The sequence below is a fragment of the Phoenix dactylifera genome, chromosome 4 (assembly GCF_009389715.1).
Source record: "Phoenix dactylifera cultivar Barhee BC4 chromosome 4, palm_55x_up_171113_PBpolish2nd_filt_p, whole genome shotgun sequence".
Taxonomy (NCBI): Eukaryota; Viridiplantae; Streptophyta; class Magnoliopsida; order Arecales; family Arecaceae; genus Phoenix; species Phoenix dactylifera.
The window spans coordinates 21,520,558-21,540,225 of NC_052395.1; the positions used below are offsets into that span (position 1 = coordinate 21,520,558).

General features: G+C 43.1%; 1 protein-coding gene across 1 annotated transcript; it reads left to right on the forward strand.

Moving 5' to 3' along the window:
- Positions 1–202: 202 nt before the first annotated feature.
- LOC103707212 lies at positions 203–15,881 on the forward strand. The gene is made up of 14 exons (XM_017842824.3): positions 203–1,995; positions 3,183–3,311; positions 3,467–3,618; positions 5,040–5,250; positions 5,353–5,590; positions 5,683–5,833; positions 5,908–6,215; positions 11,120–12,501; positions 13,401–13,520; positions 13,597–13,760; positions 13,921–14,131; positions 14,721–14,958; positions 15,042–15,192; positions 15,281–15,881. The coding sequence occupies exons 1-14, from the start codon at positions 720–722 to the stop codon at positions 15,587–15,589; spliced, it is 5,040 nt and encodes a 1,679-aa protein (XP_017698313.3). The 5' UTR covers positions 203–719; the 3' UTR covers positions 15,590–15,881.
- Positions 15,882–19,668: the final 3,787 nt, after the last annotated feature.

Below are 19,668 nucleotides of genomic sequence, written 5' to 3' on the forward strand. Positions count from 1 at the left end.
CGACGACGTGACCTTTGGACTCGAGAAAGACGGTCGAGAGGCCCAAGTAGATTCTCCAGTCTCCTAAGACGGCGCGGGGGCTTCATAAGTAAACCTAAGGACAATTCATCATGGATGTAAGATGAAATGAATTACCTAATAGATTCCCAATGGATCTGGTCCACAGATTTTTTTTTTTTTTTTTAATCCATTTTTCTTCGCAAAGAAGCAACCGAGATTATAAATTGTCGCGCAAACAAACAAAGGTATATGCTATGGTTCTTCATAAAGGTGATCAGGACCCTTCTCTTCGTTTGGTTCACAAGTTGGCAAGGGTTGAACCAGGCTACTATGATACGTTTTCCTCTCCCCTTTCTTCTGAGAAATTAGAACCTAAGTTGTGACCCTAAATTTAGACCAGCTTCAACACCCCGTAGCAGAATGAATTACTCATTTTAGGGTGGGAATACCTATATGTTTTTGCTCCCTGATGATTTCATCAACACCATGCTGCACGCCATCTAAATAGATGCTCAACATCCCAAACTCATCATGAAGGAGATCTTAACCATCCGATCATTGACATGACTTAGCATTACCATTAGTCCTGAAGAAAGACATTTGAGAATGATGGGAAGCTGACAAGGCAGAGGGGATAAGTATTTAACTTGTCACCAAACCTGGTCCCAACGAATTAAAAACATTTGGTATTCCTCGAGACATTTTGCCCATTGGGAATCATGAAACTAATCCAGAACAGATCGTTCCTTCTACCATTACTGTTCCCTCTCTTCTCCCTTTCCATTGCAGGTGATACCCTGAATCCAAACCAGTCTCTTGCTGACAATGAAACACTAATTTCCTCCGGTGGGAGATTCGCGCTGGGCTTCTTCAGCCCTCCCAGCTCAAGTAATCGGTACATCGGCATCTGGTACAACGGGATCGCCATCCAAACAATAGTATGGGTGGCCAACCGCGAGAAGCCGATCACAGAATCGACGGGAAGCCTGTCGATCGCCACCAATGGCAGCCTCATCATTTCCACCGGGAACTCCACCGTAGTTTGGTCCACAGCTGCGACGAGCTTAAGTAATCCCGTTGCACAGCTCTTGGACGATGGGAACTTCGTAGTGAAAGAAGAGGGCGGCACGGACTCCGACAGCTTCGCATGGCAAAGCTTCGACCACCCCACCGACACGCTGCTGCCCGGCATGAAGCTCGGGGTTAACCTAACAAGCGGCCTGAACCACACCTTGACGGCGTGGAAGAGCAGCAGCGATCCATCCCCCGGAGAGATCTACGCGGCCATGGATATAGATGGTGACCCCGAGATATTCCTTTGGAGGGGGTCGCGCAGACTGTGGAGGACGGGTCCGTGGAATGGGCTACAGTTCAGCGGCATCCCGGACACCGCCACCTACCAAGGCTTGATCATCTTGAGCTTTGTGAACAACAAGGAGGAGGTGACATACTCTTATAGTATAGTTAACCAGTCCATTATATCAAGGCTAGTGGTTAACCAGTCCGGCGTGATGCAACGGTCGGTGTGGCTCGCCGGAGGCGGCGTGTGGAACATCTTCTGGTATGCACCGAGGGACCCGTGCGACCAATTGTCGGCATGCGGGCCTTACGGGGCCTGCAACCCCAACGACTCGCCGATATGCGACTGCCTGCAGGGGTTCACGCCGAAGTCGCCGGAGAATTGGGCTCTCCGGGATGGATCCGACGGGTGTGTGAGGAAGACCAAGCTGGACTGCAAGAATGGAACAGATGGGTTCGCGACGGTGAGCGGCGCAAAGCTGCCGGACACATCAAATTGCAGCGTGGACATGAGCATCAACCTTCAGGATTGCAGGGCTATGTGCTTGAAGAACTGCTCTTGCACTGCTTTTGCGAGTGCTAATGTCAGTGGGGGTGGAAGTGGGTGCGTAAGGTGGTTCTCCGAGCTCACCGATATACGGCTGTACACTGATGCTGGACAAGATCTCTACGTCCGGCTGGCAGCGGCTGATCTAGGTACGTTCGGTTCCATGGTTCTCATCGTAGGTTGAGATTAAATTGATTCGCGTATTCTGCACCAAATAATCATGTATACACTATAATTGCATGATTTGATCATTATTGATCGGCATGTCACGCCAATTTATAAGCCTTTGAATTTTGAAGTATTATGCTTGGTTGCTATTAGGTGTACAATGCACTGGCTAGTGAGCTCGATCTAATGCTATTAGTGTATGCACATCTACACACCGACAAGCTACACATTGATTCGTAGGTGTAGCGGAGCCGAAGAGAATAAAATCGAGTGGTGGTGGGGTCCGATTGGCAGGTTGCTTGGTTTAGAATGTGTTACGAAAAGCCGACGTTTTTGACTTGCCGTGTGATCTCTAGGACTGCAGATCTCCGTCTAAGCCTTCCGGGCTGACCGGCTAACCTTCCAACAAACCAACGAGGTGGCCCTACCATGTGGAGATTATTTGAGCCGCGCTGTATCTGGGTCCCATCCAAATCAGGCAAGAGGTTAGGATTTGACCTTAGACTGGTTTATTTTGGATCAGGTCAGGTCACGCAATGTAGGCTATCTAGATTTGTTTCTAGCAGAATTAGATTTACTCATGTTTAGTGCCTCCAAGATGAAACAAATTTTGTGGCAGAGACCGCATTTAGGGTCCCAATTAGGTCCAAAATTTGATCTAAACAGTGTCTTGGTACGAGTTTCCTGGGCGACTAACTGTTCTGTGGATGCGTGTACATAGACAGCATCAACTTTTGCTACCGTTAATTAATATTTGACAGCACATGCGTGATTTCCATTGGCACATGTTGGACATTTGCAACAAGTATCAAATTAGCCGCCCTCATGGGATGAATGTTGCAAATGGATTTTTTCTTTTATACCCCCCTTTTTTTTTCTTTTGCAAATAAAAATTGCATAATGTGACTTGTAGTGATGTGCATCAAGAGTCAAAAAGACAAGTTCGCTTCATTTTGAAGCAGAAAAGTATGATTCTATGTCATCTAAATTTGTGTCATGGCGTTTTTTTCTTTTTTTTTATTATTCATTTGCGACCTAAGTCAGCAGTTAAGCGAATCATGAATGCTTCTTATATGCATTTCGAAAAAGCTATATATCATCCAAATTTTTGCAGCCGTTAATTTGTCATTACATTTCAAAATAATTTCTAACTATGATGATGATATAGATTCAACACCCAGCCAATCTAATGGGAGCGGACATGCACCAATAGCAGTTATCGTAAGCCTTGTTTTAGTGGTGCTCCTACTTGTTTGTGTGGGCTTTTTCTTGTGGAGAAGGAAGAAAAGGAGAAGAGGTAAGTAGAAATCTTTCTACCCTCACATTTTGGAATTGAAATGTTTTTCGCGTTCCAATTGTTTGCTTCAATTTGTGATCCACACGGTAATACCAGATGGCAAGAACAACTTTACTGTGAATTAATTTGGCTGCTATTTGGTACATTTATGTTAGGTACGACTTCCTTCAGTGACCACAATGATGAACCTTTCGAAGGAGACGACCTAGAGCTGCCTTTGTTTGACCTTGGCACCATTGCTGCTGCCACCGACAACTTCTCCATTCTCAACAAGCTTGGAGAGGGTGGGTTTGGCCCTGTTTATAAGGTATGCTGATCAAGTTAAAATCCACATTTATTTTATTTTAACTGATATCAAAGGTTCTGGATGTCAATATTTGTGAATGCTCTTATGCAAGTCTGTTATTACTCTTTTCCCGATATCAGGTCAAGTATAGGTCAAGGTTTTAGATGATATTGTCCTTATTTGACTTGACCCAACACATTGCTACCTATACAAGAAATCCACTCAAGAGGGAACCCTCTAACAGACATTAAATCAAGAGAAAAAAAAATCCAGTTTAATTTATCAAATGCTTTTTCAAAATCTAGTTTACATAGCTAGCCTTTACAGTAGACTGTATCTCCATGTGTACAAAGAAAGCTTTCAAGTGTAGTTCTTCCTTTAATGAACCCAGGTTGAGCTCTATCAACCAATGAAGGCAAGTAACGAGCAATCCTAGGGGAAAGAACCTTGGCGATAATTTTACAAAGACTATTCGATAAACAATAAGATCCTTAAGAGTGAGAACACATTTTAGAAATGACCTGATAGACTTACTGTCACCAAGTGACCTTCCAGATATACTTAATGGTTAGCATATGGTTAGCTATATCTTTCGATTTTTCAATGAGGAACTTGTATCTTTCAACAGCCAACACAAGATTTCATCTACTATTGCCTTTGTGCTAGCTAAGTGCAAAGCTGTAACTCCATTTTCTGTTTTGAAGCATGAGGCACATTTTAGTAAAGATTTTCTTTTTGTGTGCTCCAATTTTCATACTTCTCTACTTAGCAGTCAGAGATTTTTAGTTTGGTTCTTGGATAGTGCATTACCAAAAATCTGAATCTAGATAATTATGAATAGATTTCCCTTGTTCTTAACAAAAGAATCAGTTGATCTGAAGCCAAAGTTGGTAGATCATGTAACGGCACCGGTCCCTAGCCAAAGCCTTCCTAATGTACACTCGGTATGGGACTAAACATATGCCTATACAAGTCCTCACATACTCCTCACATTTGATTAAGTGTTGGTGTTCTTGTCAGTAAAAGGGTCTAAACACAAAAGCATGACTGGGTCATAACTATCCTAGAACGACCGGTGATGCAATGTCCATTAGCCATGTATGCCATGAGTGCGGTTGACTTCAATACAATTTATGACGACTCAGGATTTCATCCGAAAAACTATCCAGGAGATTATTATTTGAGGTCCTTTATCTTGTTTTAATATCCAAAACCTCCCCAGCACACTCCTAATATGGGACCAAAGACACATCTATGTGGATCCACTAAGTTCAAATATCAGCAATAAAGGTTGTAAACTAATTCAAAAGATATATTCGATTATGGATTTGATCCTGATCCCATACAATAGGGAAGGGATCTATATGATCATGAGTTTACTAATGTTTACTTCATAAAGAGTTTACTAATGTTATTGCTATGTTGATTGTGTTATTTACTAGGGTGAACTTGGAGATGGACAGGAAATTGCAGTGAAAAGACTAGCTAAAACTTCAGTACAAGGCCTTGATGAATTCAAAAACGAGGTTGTGCTAATTGCCAAACTTCAACACAGGAATCTTGTGCGGCTGGTGGGTTGCTGCATTCGAGGAGAGGAAAGAATGTTGATATATGAGTATATGGTCAACAAAAGTTTGGATTTCTTCTTATTTGGTTTGTTTTTCTTTCCCATTTCCCTTGCTTTCATTAAATTATCACTATCATTAAATCAAGAAAAAAATCTAAGATCAGTGTATCTCTTTGTATGCTTACCAGATAGAGAAAAAAGTGCATTATTGAATTGGCAAACCCGCTATCATATCATTGAAGGGATTGCCCGAGGACTTGTTTATCTTCACCAAGACTCCAGATTTAGAATTATTCATAGAGATCTTAAAGCTAGCAATATTCTTCTCGATAAAGAGATGAATCCTAAAATCTCAGATTTCGGTATGGCGAGAATTTTTGGAGGAGATGAGACTGAAGTCAACACCAGACGAGTAGTTGGCACATAGTAAGCTTGATTAACAAAAATGTTTGTGACTCATTATGTTTTCACTATAAATGCTCATGGTTAATTTCAATTATTTTGTTGGTGAAATTTAGTGGATATATGTCACCTGAGTATGCAATGGATGGCGTTTTCTCGGTGAAATCCGATGTGTTCAGCTTCGGTGTTTTAGTTCTGGAGATCATTAGTGGAAAGAAAAATAGAGGAGTTTACGTCCACACTTCACACCTAAATCTTCTTGGACATGTAAGTGGGGATCAAATTATTTCATTTGTGGGAACCTCTTACCCAAATTCTGACATTCAATGGAATTTTGTTAGGCCTGGAGTTTATGGAACGGGGAGAAGAGCTTGCAGCTAGTTGATGAATCACTGGGATACGACTTTTCTGCAAAAGAGGTAATAAAATGTATAAAGGTGGGTCTTCTATGTGTGCAAGAACACCCGGAGGATCGACCATTAATGTCATCCGTAGTGTTGATGTTGGGCAGTGATAGTGCGGCATTACCAAATCCTAAACAACCGGGATTTGTTACGAGAAGACTTCCCTTTGAAGCAGAGTCATCTTCAAGCAAGCAAGATTCATGTACAGTGAATGATATGTCCGTTACAATGTTACAAGGCCGATAGCTTGATAGATTTTGTTGATTTTTGTAGAAAATATGAAAGGTGAAGCGTGCTAATTAACTCAACGGGGCTTATCTGGACTAGACATGTCGGGGATTTGGATCATGTTGATTTTGGGGGAAGAGATTGTTGTAGGTGTATTTTCTTTTGTTCTTTATTTTTTTTTAACATTAAAGTCTAAGAAGTATTATATTTGGGTTAAAGGGTGATGATTTTTTCTGCTTTTTTTTTTAGCAATAGAGAGGTGCTGATTTTTGTTCAATTTACAATATGTTTCTCTGAAAATAATTTACAACATTTCAGTCAGAAAAAGAAAATAATTTACAATATGCTGGCAAGTTCAGGGGTTGATAACCATGAAATGTGCTTGCTGAGCGGCGTATGTTGCTACCTGCACCGAAATTTCTTTGCAAGCTTCCTCTCGCTAACGAACGAATAACATTAGTTGATGTTTAGGGGGCCTATGGACGTTTTTTTTGGGAAGCAGGAAAGCGAGCTAACTCACTACAAGGGAATGAAGGGGATTCCCCTTGCATCCACGCTGATAAAATAGGAGGACAAGTCTTGAAGCCAAACGTTTTCAGCTTGCTCGATACCTGCAATATGGGCCGAACAATCTGCTACGCGATTAGCTTCCTGAAAACCTGTAGGCGGGAGAAGTTGACCAATGTAGAACAGAGATGCTTGATATATTTCTCAATGCGGGATATTGTGAGTAAGAAAGAGCCGCCTTGAGCTGTGTTTGATTTCTTATTTTGGCCACACACATTCAGAATTAGAATCACACAATGGATAGCCTGAACTCACCGACCATCCTTTCTTGGCAATGACCTCTGGGGTAGTTCTAAATACACCCCCCCTATTGCTCAGGACACCCCCCAAAAATTAAAAAAAAATTAAATACTCTCTACACCCCCCCATTTGCTAAGGACACCCCTAAAAAATTAAAAATTCCTAAATTACCCCCACCCTCCCCACCCCCCACCTCCCCACCCCCGCCTCTGCCTCCTCCTCCTCCCCCCTCCTCATCCTCCTCCTCCCCCTCCCCCTCTTCCCGCCCACCTCTGCCTCCCCCTCATCCCTCTCCCCTCCTCCTCCGCCCCGCCTCTGCCTCCTCCTCCTCCCCCCTCCTCCTCCTCCTCCCCCTCCCCCTCCCCCTCTTCCCGCCCGCCTCTGCCTCCCCCTCATCCCTCTCCCCTCCTCCTCCGCCCCGCCTCTGCCTCCTCCTCCTCCTCCCTCCTCCCTCCTCCCTCCTCCTACTCCTCCACCCCTCTACCTCCGCCCCCCATCCCCATCCCCTCTTACTCTGCATCCCCCTCCGCCTTCTCCCCCTTCTTTGCCTCCTCCTCCACCCCCTTCTCCTCCACCTCCCCCTCCTCCTCCTCCTCCTCCACCTCCCCCTCCTCCAACTACCCCTCCCCCCTCCGCCGCCTCCTCCCCACCCTCCTACCCCTCCTCCCCTCCCCTCCGCCGAACAGAAGGATTCTGTTCGGTTGAGGGTTGCCGAACAGAAGCCTTCTGTTCGGCACCGTTCAGCCGAATAGAAGCATTTTGTTCGGCGATCCAGTGCCGAACGGAGCACGAAACGGAGGAGGAGGAAGGGGGGTGTACTGAGAAAATTTCAAGGGCAATATGGTAATTACACTAAAGGTTAGTTTGGGTATTTTTTTTTTAATTTTTGGGGGGTGTCCTGAGCAATAGGGGGGGTGTATTTAGAACTACCCTGACCTCTGCGGTATGATCGATGCCTACCAAACAAGTACTTTGATTTTCTCAGACAATGCCACTTTCCTAGTAATGGCAAAATAGACCACGGCTGTTAAAAAATTTGTAATAGGAATCCGCCGTAAAGGATCCACTTTGAATAAGTTTTCATACTGGGTTATCAGCAATCCCTGACGGTTTGATGTTGGCCAATAGGTCATGCAAGCTATTGAGCTATGCCATCTGATATTGAGAAAGAGGCCCGTGCAGCTTCATGCTCCAACTGAGATTTCTCCAACTCCACTAAGAGGCTACTGAAATATTGATTTTAATAGCACTAGAGAACATATCACTAAAAGGAAAGGGGCCAATCCAAGAATTTTCCGTAAACCTGATATGATTGCCTTTTCCCAATCGAAAACCTGTGTAATTCCACAATGCAGCGAGGTTCTTGCTGAATGCAACCATAGTTTCCATGCCCACTTAGCCGACAAAGCGCGGTTCTGGTTCCTAATATTGTTGATTCTAAAACCCTCTTCTTCCTTTGAGCGGTGAACGCTATTCCAACTCACAAGGTAATGAAATCCGCCGACACTGTCCTTTCCTTTCCAAAGAAAAACTTCTCATCTGATCAATTCTGTTGACCGCCCATCTCTAGGGTTAGAAGATGGACATGAGGTAGGATAAGGGAATGCTGAGAGAACGGAGTTGACAAGAGTGACTCTACCTCCACAAGAGAGCAATCTCCCTTTTTATGCCGCAAGTCTAGTACTCATTTTCTCCAAGAGTGGCATTCAACATTGCTTTAGAATCTATTTATCGTACAGGGGCAAACCAATATGTGTGAATGGACGAAGCTGGTTATAATACGTTAGAACTACTGAACCATATAGCAATTAGTTGCACTACAACTTGTAGAATTACACCTTTTTTGAATTAGATGATAAGAACCCCACATTGATAATTCAAGCCATTGAATGCAATCTACTTTCTCTAAACTGCTTACACACATATACATGTATATAGTTTTTTGGTGTGCGAGAAATTTAGAAATAGTATAGTATATCCAATATCTAGATCATTGATATGAGATCTTCATCGTCCGATCTATAACCTAACCGAATTTCAGTGGAGAACAATTTGAATATAGCCAAGTTTCTTTCTCTCTCTTGTAGAACAGTATGCTACTCGGAATAGATCGATCGTGCCGATCCATAATCCAAAACAAACATCAAACACAAAATAATATTTGCGGAGAATTGAGAGGAGAAAATTATAGTGGAAGAAAAAAAATAGGAGAGTAAATAAATATATTCAAAAGTAAACAAAGACCGAAATAATGAGTTCAAGATCTAGTTTAATTTAAAAGTCAACTTTGATGGCTCTGTAATGGATGATAAGCCTATAGAAGGTTATGCTATTCGTGTTCACAATGGTCAAGACAAACTAGTTCGAAAAATCTTAGTATCTTATGCAGAGCTTCTTGCAGCATCGTATGGTATTCACACATCCATATACACTTATGAAGCTCTGTAGGTGTGGGTTGAAGGAGATTCATCTACTATTATCTCCTCACTCAATTCATCTTATTCCAAAGTGCAAGTTAACCCAGTTTTGAAGGATATTTGGCAGTGGAAGTCTGTTGCTACAAATTTCCAAGCCTCGATCCCATGTGTTTCGGCAGCGAATCAAGCAGCTAATTGGGTTGCCGCTCAGCCAATCAGATCTCATGAGGTTTCGTACCAGGACTATCTCTCAGCTTCAGCAGGATCCACAATAAAATTCAGTTGGATTTCGAAGAAGAAAACAGCATCTCGGATTCACTATTTTTTGCAGAAGGTGTGGGGAAAGTTTCCAGGCGAAGACGTTTGCTTCAATTAATCTGCAACAAGTATCAGACTTGCTCTGGAGTCTAAGCAGGTTACCGTCGAGAATGGCTTAATGGTCAATGCAAGGAATTTGGGTACCCCTGGATCATTCGGTTCCCACCAACCAGTTCCTGCCTACGGGCGCCCTTTTCCTTGGGACAACCAAAGTCGGCTTTGAAGATGCCGTAATAAAATAAATAGCAGGAGCTGGATTGCCCACGTGTTTACAGGCTAGTTTGCCGAAAGCTACCATATTTTTGATCAATTTAATAAATAGATTAAGTTTGAATTGATATATTTTAAATCTAGTCAATATTCAATTCGGTCAATATTTTGTCAGGCGCAACGCAGCTGTCAGCCCTAATAAAAAACATTACGTGTTCAGAGATGCATTTGCCACTCGTGACTCATCAAATTTAAGTGAGAAAATGATACATAACCTAATTATAATTGTGTCCCCACCCAAAACCAGCGTAGTTATGATAATCTCTGACTGACGCCCAAAACCAGCTACCAGCAAAGGTGCAGTGTTGAGCCAATCTCCCCATCCACGCCACCGGTACCAAGCCCGCCTCGGAAGAACTTTGTCTCTAGGTCTAATTCATGCATCTTCTCCAAGATTCCTGATACAATGCATATGTAAGCCCTAATGCATTCATAACCATTCAATCATACATGGACGACCTTGATCAGTCGGTCCTACGCAGAGCCGATCCGAAGTACCCTTCAAAACTCCACAATAATTGATGTTAATGCGAAGCTAATTAGCATATAAGGTCTGGACACGATGATTGGATCAGAATACATAATTCCCATCACTAGCATGCAATCGCTTGTACATGTAGGCTTGCTCGGTGAATGGCCAGGGGAGACTACGGGCGCTCCACATGAATCGCAAGTGCCCCTTGACCGCGAGAACTGGCGTCTGACTTATTGACGCATGACAGGTTTTAATGTCAAGATATGGTTGGTTAGTCCGCGGGCTTCCAGTTTCCTTTACGCAACGGCGATGCTTCTGCTTTTCTGATAGGGGTTGCGTCATCCGAGAATTGACAAACGAGTTCGGCTTGTATCTTTCCCGCGAAATAATGGTTGATCTTCTTTCCCGACGCCGTCCGTTCGATCTCCCCCAACACAGATCTCAAAGCAATCCCGACCATCATTAAACAGGCTGCACGGATCCCGAAGTGAAGATTGCGTGATCCATTGGTGGGTTCGTGCGAAGGAAGGTGAATCCTTCCGCGCGAAAGATGCAAACCTACGGCAAAATAGCTAGTCTTGACACCAGACCATGTGGCTGGTTTGCATCCACACCTCTGAACAACCCATTGCATTTTCTCCAACAAATCAGCTCTCAGGGTAAGCAGCACTAGAAGCCTTATAACTTCAGAAGAATCAAAAGTCCGTAACGTTTTCTTCGACATGGAGTTGTTTGGCAAGGTGGGCTGGCTGCCTGCAGCCCTACTCTTTCTCTTCTTGATCGTTTCTTCTCATTTCTCTCTCTCTATTGGAGGTGACACCCTAACCCCAGGCCGACCCCTCTCTGACGGCCAAGAGTTGATCTCAGCTGGGGAAAGATGCGCCTTAGGCTTCTTCAGCCCTGTCAACACTAGCAATCGCTACGTCGGCATATGGTACAAGGTCTCACCTCGTACTATCGTGTGGGTTGCCAATCGCCAGCACCCGATCTCCGAGCGTAACGGCAACCTGTCGATCGCCGCCAATGGAACTCTCATCATCACCGACCAGAACTCTAAACCCATATGGTCCTCGGGCTCGTCGGGCCTTGCCAGTCCAGTCGCGCAACTCTTAGACGATGCCAATTTCATCGTTAAAGAGGCTAAGGGTGACGGTAATATTGTTCCAGGGAGCTTTGCATGGCAGAGCTCCGACTACCCGACCGACACTCTGCTCCCGGGAATGAAGTTCGGGTGGAACCTAACGAGTGGCCTCAACCGTAACATCACATCATGGGCCAGTCCTAGCGACCCAGCGCCGGGTCCCTATACCATGTTTTTGGATCTCCATGGCGACCCCCAGATAATTTTGTTGGAAGACTCGAACCAACGGTGGCGCGTCGGGCCATGGAACGGGCAAAGGTTCAGTGGCATCCCGGATATTATGCGTTATAAGGTCTTCATATTGGACTTTGTCATCAACAACGATGAGGTCTTCTACATGTACAACACCACCAGCATGTCCATCATCGCGAGGCTTACCGTGGACTGCACCGGCCAGGTCCAACGCCTTGTCTGGCTCAGTGACAGCGAAATGTGGAGCGTCTACTTATCTGAGCCGAAGGACATATGCGATTATGTGTCACAATGCGGGGCTTACGGGGTCTGTAATCCAGACGACTCACCTGTATGTACTTGTTTACAGGGATTTAAGCCTAAGTCACTGGAAAATTGGGATCTTAGAGAAGGGAAAGACGGGTGTGTGAGGATGACGGAGCTGGACTGCCGGAACGGAACTGATGGGTTTGTGACAATAGAGGAGACAAAGCTGCCGGACACATCAAGGTCGACGGTGGATAGGAACATGGGACTGGATGAGTGTAGGGCGACGTGCTTGAGGAATTGTTCATGCACGGCCTATGCTAGTGCTAATATCAACGGAACTGGATGCATAATTTGGACGACGGAGCTCACTGATATTAGGGTATATACTTTTGGTGGACAGGATCTCTACGTCCGACTAGCAGCGGCCGATCTAGGTATGTACTATTTCATTTACTATGGTCAGCAACTGCACACTAGAAAGATTTATACCATTCGATCATTGCAAGCTGAAAATCGGTAGATGTCTGCAACGCCGGTGTCGGTGCAAAAGCCGACGACGGTTTGTACTGGTTCAAGGGTGGACCTTGTACTCTGTAATAGGGTGTTTGCAGTCCAGTTTGTACTATTTGGTGTGAGTCAAGCTTTGTTTCCAATCAAAGATTAGGACAGTTTTTTTAATTTGATTCTAGTTTTTGCCCATGAATAGCTATACATGATCCAAATATTTGATTGCTCGAGTGACTTTTTTAAATTTCATAGTTTGACATGAATATTCTTATATTAGCAAGCTTTATTTTTTTTTAAGCAATCACGATTCCCATTTAAATTCTATTAGAAACTCTTTCGTTGCATTACGATATGTGCTCATTGTACCCATAGAATATAAATACCACATTCAAGTATTCATGGTAGGATTGGAAGTAAGTCTGGGCCATCTCGAGGTTTGTCGGGCCACAAAATTAGGATCAGGTATCGAGTAAAAATTAGAGCTCGTAGACTTTTCGGGTAACACATTCATCTGAAAGGAACCTTTAAGTAGGGTCGCTCAGAACACCATGCTCCAGGCTCCAATTAGAAGTTTTCAGTTTTGTCCCCATTTAAAAGTTTTGTTAAAAACCCAAACTCAAACCAACTAATTGATAACTTGGTCTAACCCATTTAAACTCGGGCTAAGCCAAGCAACCAATATTCATCCCAATTTATATGTGGAACTTCTTGAAGATCCAAAAAGAAAAAAAGAAATTCTAAAAAAACAAAAAGAAATTCTAAAAAAACGAAAAGAAAAACAAAGGAAGGTTCATCATGTACTTATAGGACGGTGCTGATATTTTAGGCCCGGGATCAGATCATTCGCATTCACGTACCATAGCTGCAATTGTGGTGGGCTCTGTTGCAGGGATTCTGCTGCTTTCTTCGATGGGCATTTGTGTTTGGATGAAGAGGAGAAGAACAGGTAAATTTAGTCCACCTTGCAATATGCAACCATGACATGAGTAGTGAGTACTTATTAATTGTGACTACTGTAGCAGTTTCCTTAGGTGCCATTCCCTTCGCTAGTCACCGCAACAATGAATACAAGGACGGCAAGGACTGGGAGCTTCCTCTATTTGATTTGGGGACAATCATTGCAGCAACTGACAACTTCTCAATCGAAAACAAGCTTGGAAAGGGTGGCTTCGGTCCCGTGTACAAGGTATTTTCATAGTTTACCAACTGAGCTTAGCAGAGTGCCACCATGTAGGTCTCAGTCGACATAGGGTCCTAAATTCAGCACTCTGAATACAATATTGCGTTCATACTGCCTCAAAATTTAGTACTCTTAAGTATAGCAATGCTGAATGTGGTGATTTCAGGGAATGCTTGGGGAGGAGCAAGAAATAGCTGTGAAGAGGCTTTCAAAGACTTCGGCACAGGGTGCTGATGAATTCATGAATGAAGTGATGCTGATTGCCAAGCTTCAGCACCGAAACCTAGTTCGGCTTCTTGGTTGCTGCACTCAAGGAGAGGAAAGGATGCTAGTATATGAATACATGCCTAATAAAAGCTTGGACGCCTTCATCTTTGGTTAGTTAATCTTCTGTTCTCTTCCTTATCTTTGTTTCCCATTCTTGATTAGATTAAGAAAATCACAGCATAATCAATACCTTCTAATGCCTAGTTCAACAGTTCAAGAAAATACTTAGTTCAATAAATTCTAACCTTTGCCTTGAATTAATAACCCACTTTGTTGATCAAATGGAAGAGTACTGGAAATCGAAAAGACATAGCTGGGCACACTCATCTGAAAATGAACCTTGAAGTTGTGTCACTCAAAGCACCACGCTCTAGGTTAAAATTAAAGTTCTTGGCGTGACAATTAGAGAGTGGCTGGCCTTCTGGAGGTGGCTAACTTCATGGAGCTTAAGCATGTTACAATGATTCTTCTGAATCTACCACCATACTGTAGTCAATCTTTGTAGACAAGTCAATACCAGGTTTTAACACTAACCGGTATATTTGTGTCATCGTTTCTTTAACTCTTGGGGTAAATGCATATATAAGCTTGCTTTATTTGCTACCAATTAGAAAAAAAGAAATCAATCTGAGGCAGACTGATGTTTCGTTTCTTTATTATTTGCGCAAGTATGGCTAACATAAAGTAAACTTTGGACAGATAAAGATAAAGGTGTGCTACTGGATTGGCAAACCCGCTTCAACATTATAGAAGGGATTGCTCAAGGTCTTCTCTACCTACACCGAGACTCGAGACTTAGAATTATACATAGGGATCTTAAAGCTAGTAACATTCTTCTTGATAAAGATATGAACCCTAAAATATCAGATTTCGGCTTGGCAAGAATATTTCGAGAGGATGAGACGGCACTAAATACTCGGAGAGTTGTAGGGACGTAGTAAGTATTATTTACCTTTCATTGTTGAGATATTTATTCTTCAAAAAAAAAAAAAATTGTAATCATCTTAATGATAAATGCAGTGGATACATGTCTCCTGAGTATGCCATGGATGGTGTCTTCTCGGTGAAATCTGATGTATTCAGCTTTGGTGTCTTAGTACTTGAAATCATTAGTGGCAAGAAGAACAGAGGCATTTCCATATCCGAGCACGAAGGAAACCTTCTAGCACATGTAAGACTGGAAAAATAATAGTTAAATCTGTTCATATGTTCCTCTTGTTTTTCATTAAATCATGATAGTGAAGTAATATTTCTTTCAGGCATGGAGTTTATGGATGCATGGTAATGGCTTCGAACTAGTGGATAAATCAATCAGCAACTCAATTTACATGGTTGAAGCCTTGAACTGCATAAAGGTTGGCTTATTGTGTGTTCAAGAATGTCCAAAAGATAGGCCGACGATGTCCTCTGTGGTATTGATGTTGAGCAGCAAGAATGCATCCTCGACCAATCCTAAACATCCTGGTTTTTTTCCAACAAGCGCTTCCTCGAATACCGAGTCATCAAAAAGCAAGACAAACTCAGCAAGTATAAATGAATTATCGGTTACAATAGTTGAAGGTCGATGACTATTAGATCGAGGTGGTAAATTTTTTTCATACTACAGACAAGCTATGAAAAATTCTTGTTCTTTCAGTGTCTATGCATTCCTTTGAACTATCTCAAGTCCTAATCACAAGTTAGGAGTCCATTAGTGTAAATTAGTTATACTAGGTGTTTTGTATAATATTTTGAAAATAATCAAAAAAACTAAAAATTTAAATTGTTGTTCATCCAAAAGAAGGCAGCAAAGCAGATTCTCGTTTAAATCTTAAAATAGTGACCATGAGGGAGAGCTAAAATTTGTTGCTAGTTTGGATTCACTAGCTTAAAAATGAAGCAGAATATCCTACAAATAGGGGAAATGACCATTTCCAAGATTCCTATGTCTAAATGACCAACATTTCTCGGATGATTGGTTCATCATGAAATAAAAGAGGATCAATTGGGGAAGAGCTCAAATGGAGACGATTGGCCATGAAAGGTAATGGGCCCTAAGATGTAACATGGTACCAACTTTCTTTCTAGAGAAAAAAAGTAGTGACTTTAAGAACTTCAGCAAATTGCAACATCTTATTTCCGTACGGTGACCGTTTATATTAGGCGTGCAAATAGGTCGGGTCGAACTGGGTTATGAGTGACTCCGATCCAACTCAGTTCCGTGTTCAGGTCCTAATTTTAGGTCCAGACTCAACCCAATAGAAGATCGGATCAGGTCGAGTCGGGTCTATAGCTACAAATCATAAGGCATGGACTCGATTAGGGCTAAGGTTAACTAACATGGTTCATCAATTAAGGTTTCAAAGACATCGAGTCGGAGTGATCGGTTCAATAGACAGCCCGGGCATCAGGACAGAATCAGGCCCTTTATAGGGGTCAACTTGGATTCGTAGATCAGGTCAACAGGACCAGATATTAGGTTCCTTGGACATTCTAGAGAGAGAAAGTAGAAAGTGGAGAGAGGAGAAAGAAAGTAGAGGGAAAAAGTGGAGAGAGAAGAGAGAGGAAATAAGAGAGAGAGAGGGACAGGTCTCTCTGTCTCCTCCCCTTCTTCTTTAGTCCTTTCTTTCTTCTTTCTTCCTTCTTCCTCGGCAAAACGAAAGATAGAGAGGATGGCTTGGTTGTGATCATGGGGTCCGGTGAGGTGACGACCGGAGATGGTGGAGGGTAGTGTTGGGCAGCTGGCGGCGGTGGGCGACCGGCCGAAGCCAACCCAAAACAGGGCCCAACAGGGAAGGTTTTGGGCTCGATTGTCCTCAAATACCCAGCCTGCTCGCCGGCGGCTGGGTATTGACTCCAACCCGGGGCAAATGCAAGGAAGGGCCGAGGCCCTCGGCGATGAACGCCGGCGGCGGTCGAATAAGGGGAAGAAAAACAGGGGAAAACCATGGTTCTCTTTGCCGGTCGATTTCCGGCTGCTTTCTCGGCCGGCGAACATGGATCCCAATCGTGGGAAGAAGAAGAAGAAAGGGAAGGGAGGCGAGAGCGTTACCTCGGCTCTAGTGGCATCTGAAGGGAATCTCCCTCCAAGATGTCCATACCAGGCAGCCACTAATTCAGCTTTTCCGCTCTCCAAGACAGGATTGTCCCCCAAACACACAATTTCCATCCCACCAGGCTTCTGATCAGGCAACTTTCCCTTCAAGCCAACCACCGGCGATGAAACGCCCTCAACATCACTCGTAACCGCTTCCATCCTCTCTGTAACCGCGTTTCCTGAAGCCCATGGAACATGGTTGTTGAGGCTTCATGAACACCAAACGGGCCCGTAAGCAATGTTGGGCTACACTGTGGCTTACAATAGAAGATGATGAGTGCCCACGTGTTTACAGGCCAGTATGCAGCAAGCTCCATGTGTGGATCCAGTTTGAGTAAGAAAGGGCCGCCTTGAGCTGTGTTGGATTTCTTATTTGACCACACAGATTCAGAATTAGAATCACACAATGGATAGCCTGAATTCACCGACCATCCTTTCTTGGCAATGACCTCTCCGGTATGAAGTCTGTTCTTCGATGCCAACCAAACAAATACTTTGATTTTTTCAGACAATGCCACTTTCCAAGTGACTCTATAGTAATGGCAAAATACACCACCACTGCTAAAAAATTTGTAATAGAGCAATCCTTGACGGTTTGATGTGGGCCAATAGGTCATGCAAGCTATTGAGCTATGCCATCTGATATTGAGAAAGAGGCCCGTGCAGCTTCATGCTCCAACTGAGATTTCTCCAACTCCACTGAGAGGCTACTGAAATATTGATTTTAATAGCACTAGAGAACATATCACCAAAAGGAAAGGGGCCAATCCAAGAATTTTCCGAAAACCTGATATGATTGCCTTTTCCCAATCGAAAACCTGTGTAATTCCACAGTGCAGCGAGGTTCTTGCTGAATGCAACCATAGTTTCCATGCCCACTTAGCCAACAAAGCGTGGTTCAGGTTCCTAATATTGTTGATTCTAAAACCCTCTTCTTCCTTTGAGCGGCGAACGCCATTCCAACTCACAAGGTAATGAAATCCGCCGACACTGTCCTTTCCTTTCCAAAGAAAAACTTCTCATCGGATCAATTCTGTGGACCGCCCATCTAGATTCTAAAGGGTTTGAAGATGGACATGAGGTAGGAAGGGAATGCTGAGAGAATAGAGTTGACGAGAGTGACTCTACCTCCCCAAGAGAGCAATCTCCCTTTTTATGCCGTAAGTCTGGTACTCATTTTCTCCAAGAGTGGCATCCAACATTGTTTTAGAATCTATTTATCGTACAGGAGCAAACCAATATGTGTGAATGGAAGAAGCTGGTTATAATACATTAGAACTACTACAACCACATAGCAATTAGTTGCACTACGACTTGTAGAATTATACCTTTTTTGAATTAGATGATAAGAACCCCACATCGATAATTCAAGCCGTTGAGTGCAATCTACTTCTTCTAAACTGCTCACACACAGATACATGTATATAGTTTTTTGGTGTGCGAGAAATTTAGATATAGTATAGTATATCCAATAGCTAGATCATTGATATGAGACCTCCATCGTCAGATCTATGACCTAACCGAATTTCAGTGGAGAACAACTCGAATATAGCCAAGTTTCTCTCTCTCTCTCTCTTGTAGAATGGTATGCTACTCGGAATAGATCGATCGCGCCGATCCATAATACATAACAAACATCAAACACAAAATAATATTTGCAGAGAATTGAGAGGAGAAAATTATAGCGGAAGAAAAAAAATAGGAGAGTAAATAAATATATTCAAAAGTAAATAAAGACCGAAATAATGAGTTCAAAATCTAGTTTAATTTAAAAGTCAACTTTGATGGCTCTGTAATGGATGATAAGGCTGTAGTAGGTTATGCTATTCGTGTTCACAATGGTCGGTGAATATCAGCAGCAGACAAACTAGTTCGAAAAATCTTAGTATCTTATGCAGAGCTTCTTGCAGCACCGTAAGGTATTCACACATCCATATACACTTATGAAGCTTTGCAGGTGTGGGTTGAAGGAGATTCATCTACTATTATCTCTAGGCTCAATTCATCTTATTCCAAAGTGCAGGTTAACCCAGTTTTGAAGAATATTTGGTAGTGGAAGTCTGTTGCTACAAATTTCCAAGCCTCGATCCCATGTGTTTCGGCCAACGAATCAAGCAGTTGATTGGGTTGCCGCTCCCAATCAGATCTCATGAGCTTTCGTACTAGGACTATCTCTCAGCTCCAGCAGGATCCACAATAAAATTCAATTGGATATCGAAGAAGAAAACAGCATCTCGGATTCACCATTTTTTGCAGGAGGTGTGGGGAAAGTTTCCAAGCGAAGACATTTGCTTCAATTAATCTGCAAAAAGTATCAGACTTGCTCGGGAGTCTAAGCAGGTTACTGTCGAGAATGGTCAATGCCGGGAATTTGGGTACCCCTGGATCATTCGGTTCCCACCAACCAGTTCCTGTCTACTGGGCGCCCTTTTCCTTGGGACAATCAAAGTCGACTTTGAAGATGCCGTAATAAAATAAATAGCAGGGGCTGGATTGCACACGTGTTTACGGGCCAGTTTGCCGAGAGCTACTATATTTTTGATCAATTTAATAAATAGATTAAGTTTGAAT

Excerpts from the sequence above, each read along its gene's own strand:
- LOC103707212 (XM_017842824.3), top strand. The coding sequence starts at position 720 with ATGAAACTAATCCAGAACAGATCGTTCCTTCTACCATTACTGTTCCCT. Across the intron at positions 1,996-3,182 it reads GCTGGCAGCGGCTGATCTAG|ATTCAACACCCAGCCAATCT; the intron begins GTACGTTCGGTT and ends ATGATGATATAG. Across the intron at positions 3,619-5,039 it reads GGTTTGGCCCTGTTTATAAG|GGTGAACTTGGAGATGGACA; the intron begins GTATGCTGATCA and ends GTTATTTACTAG.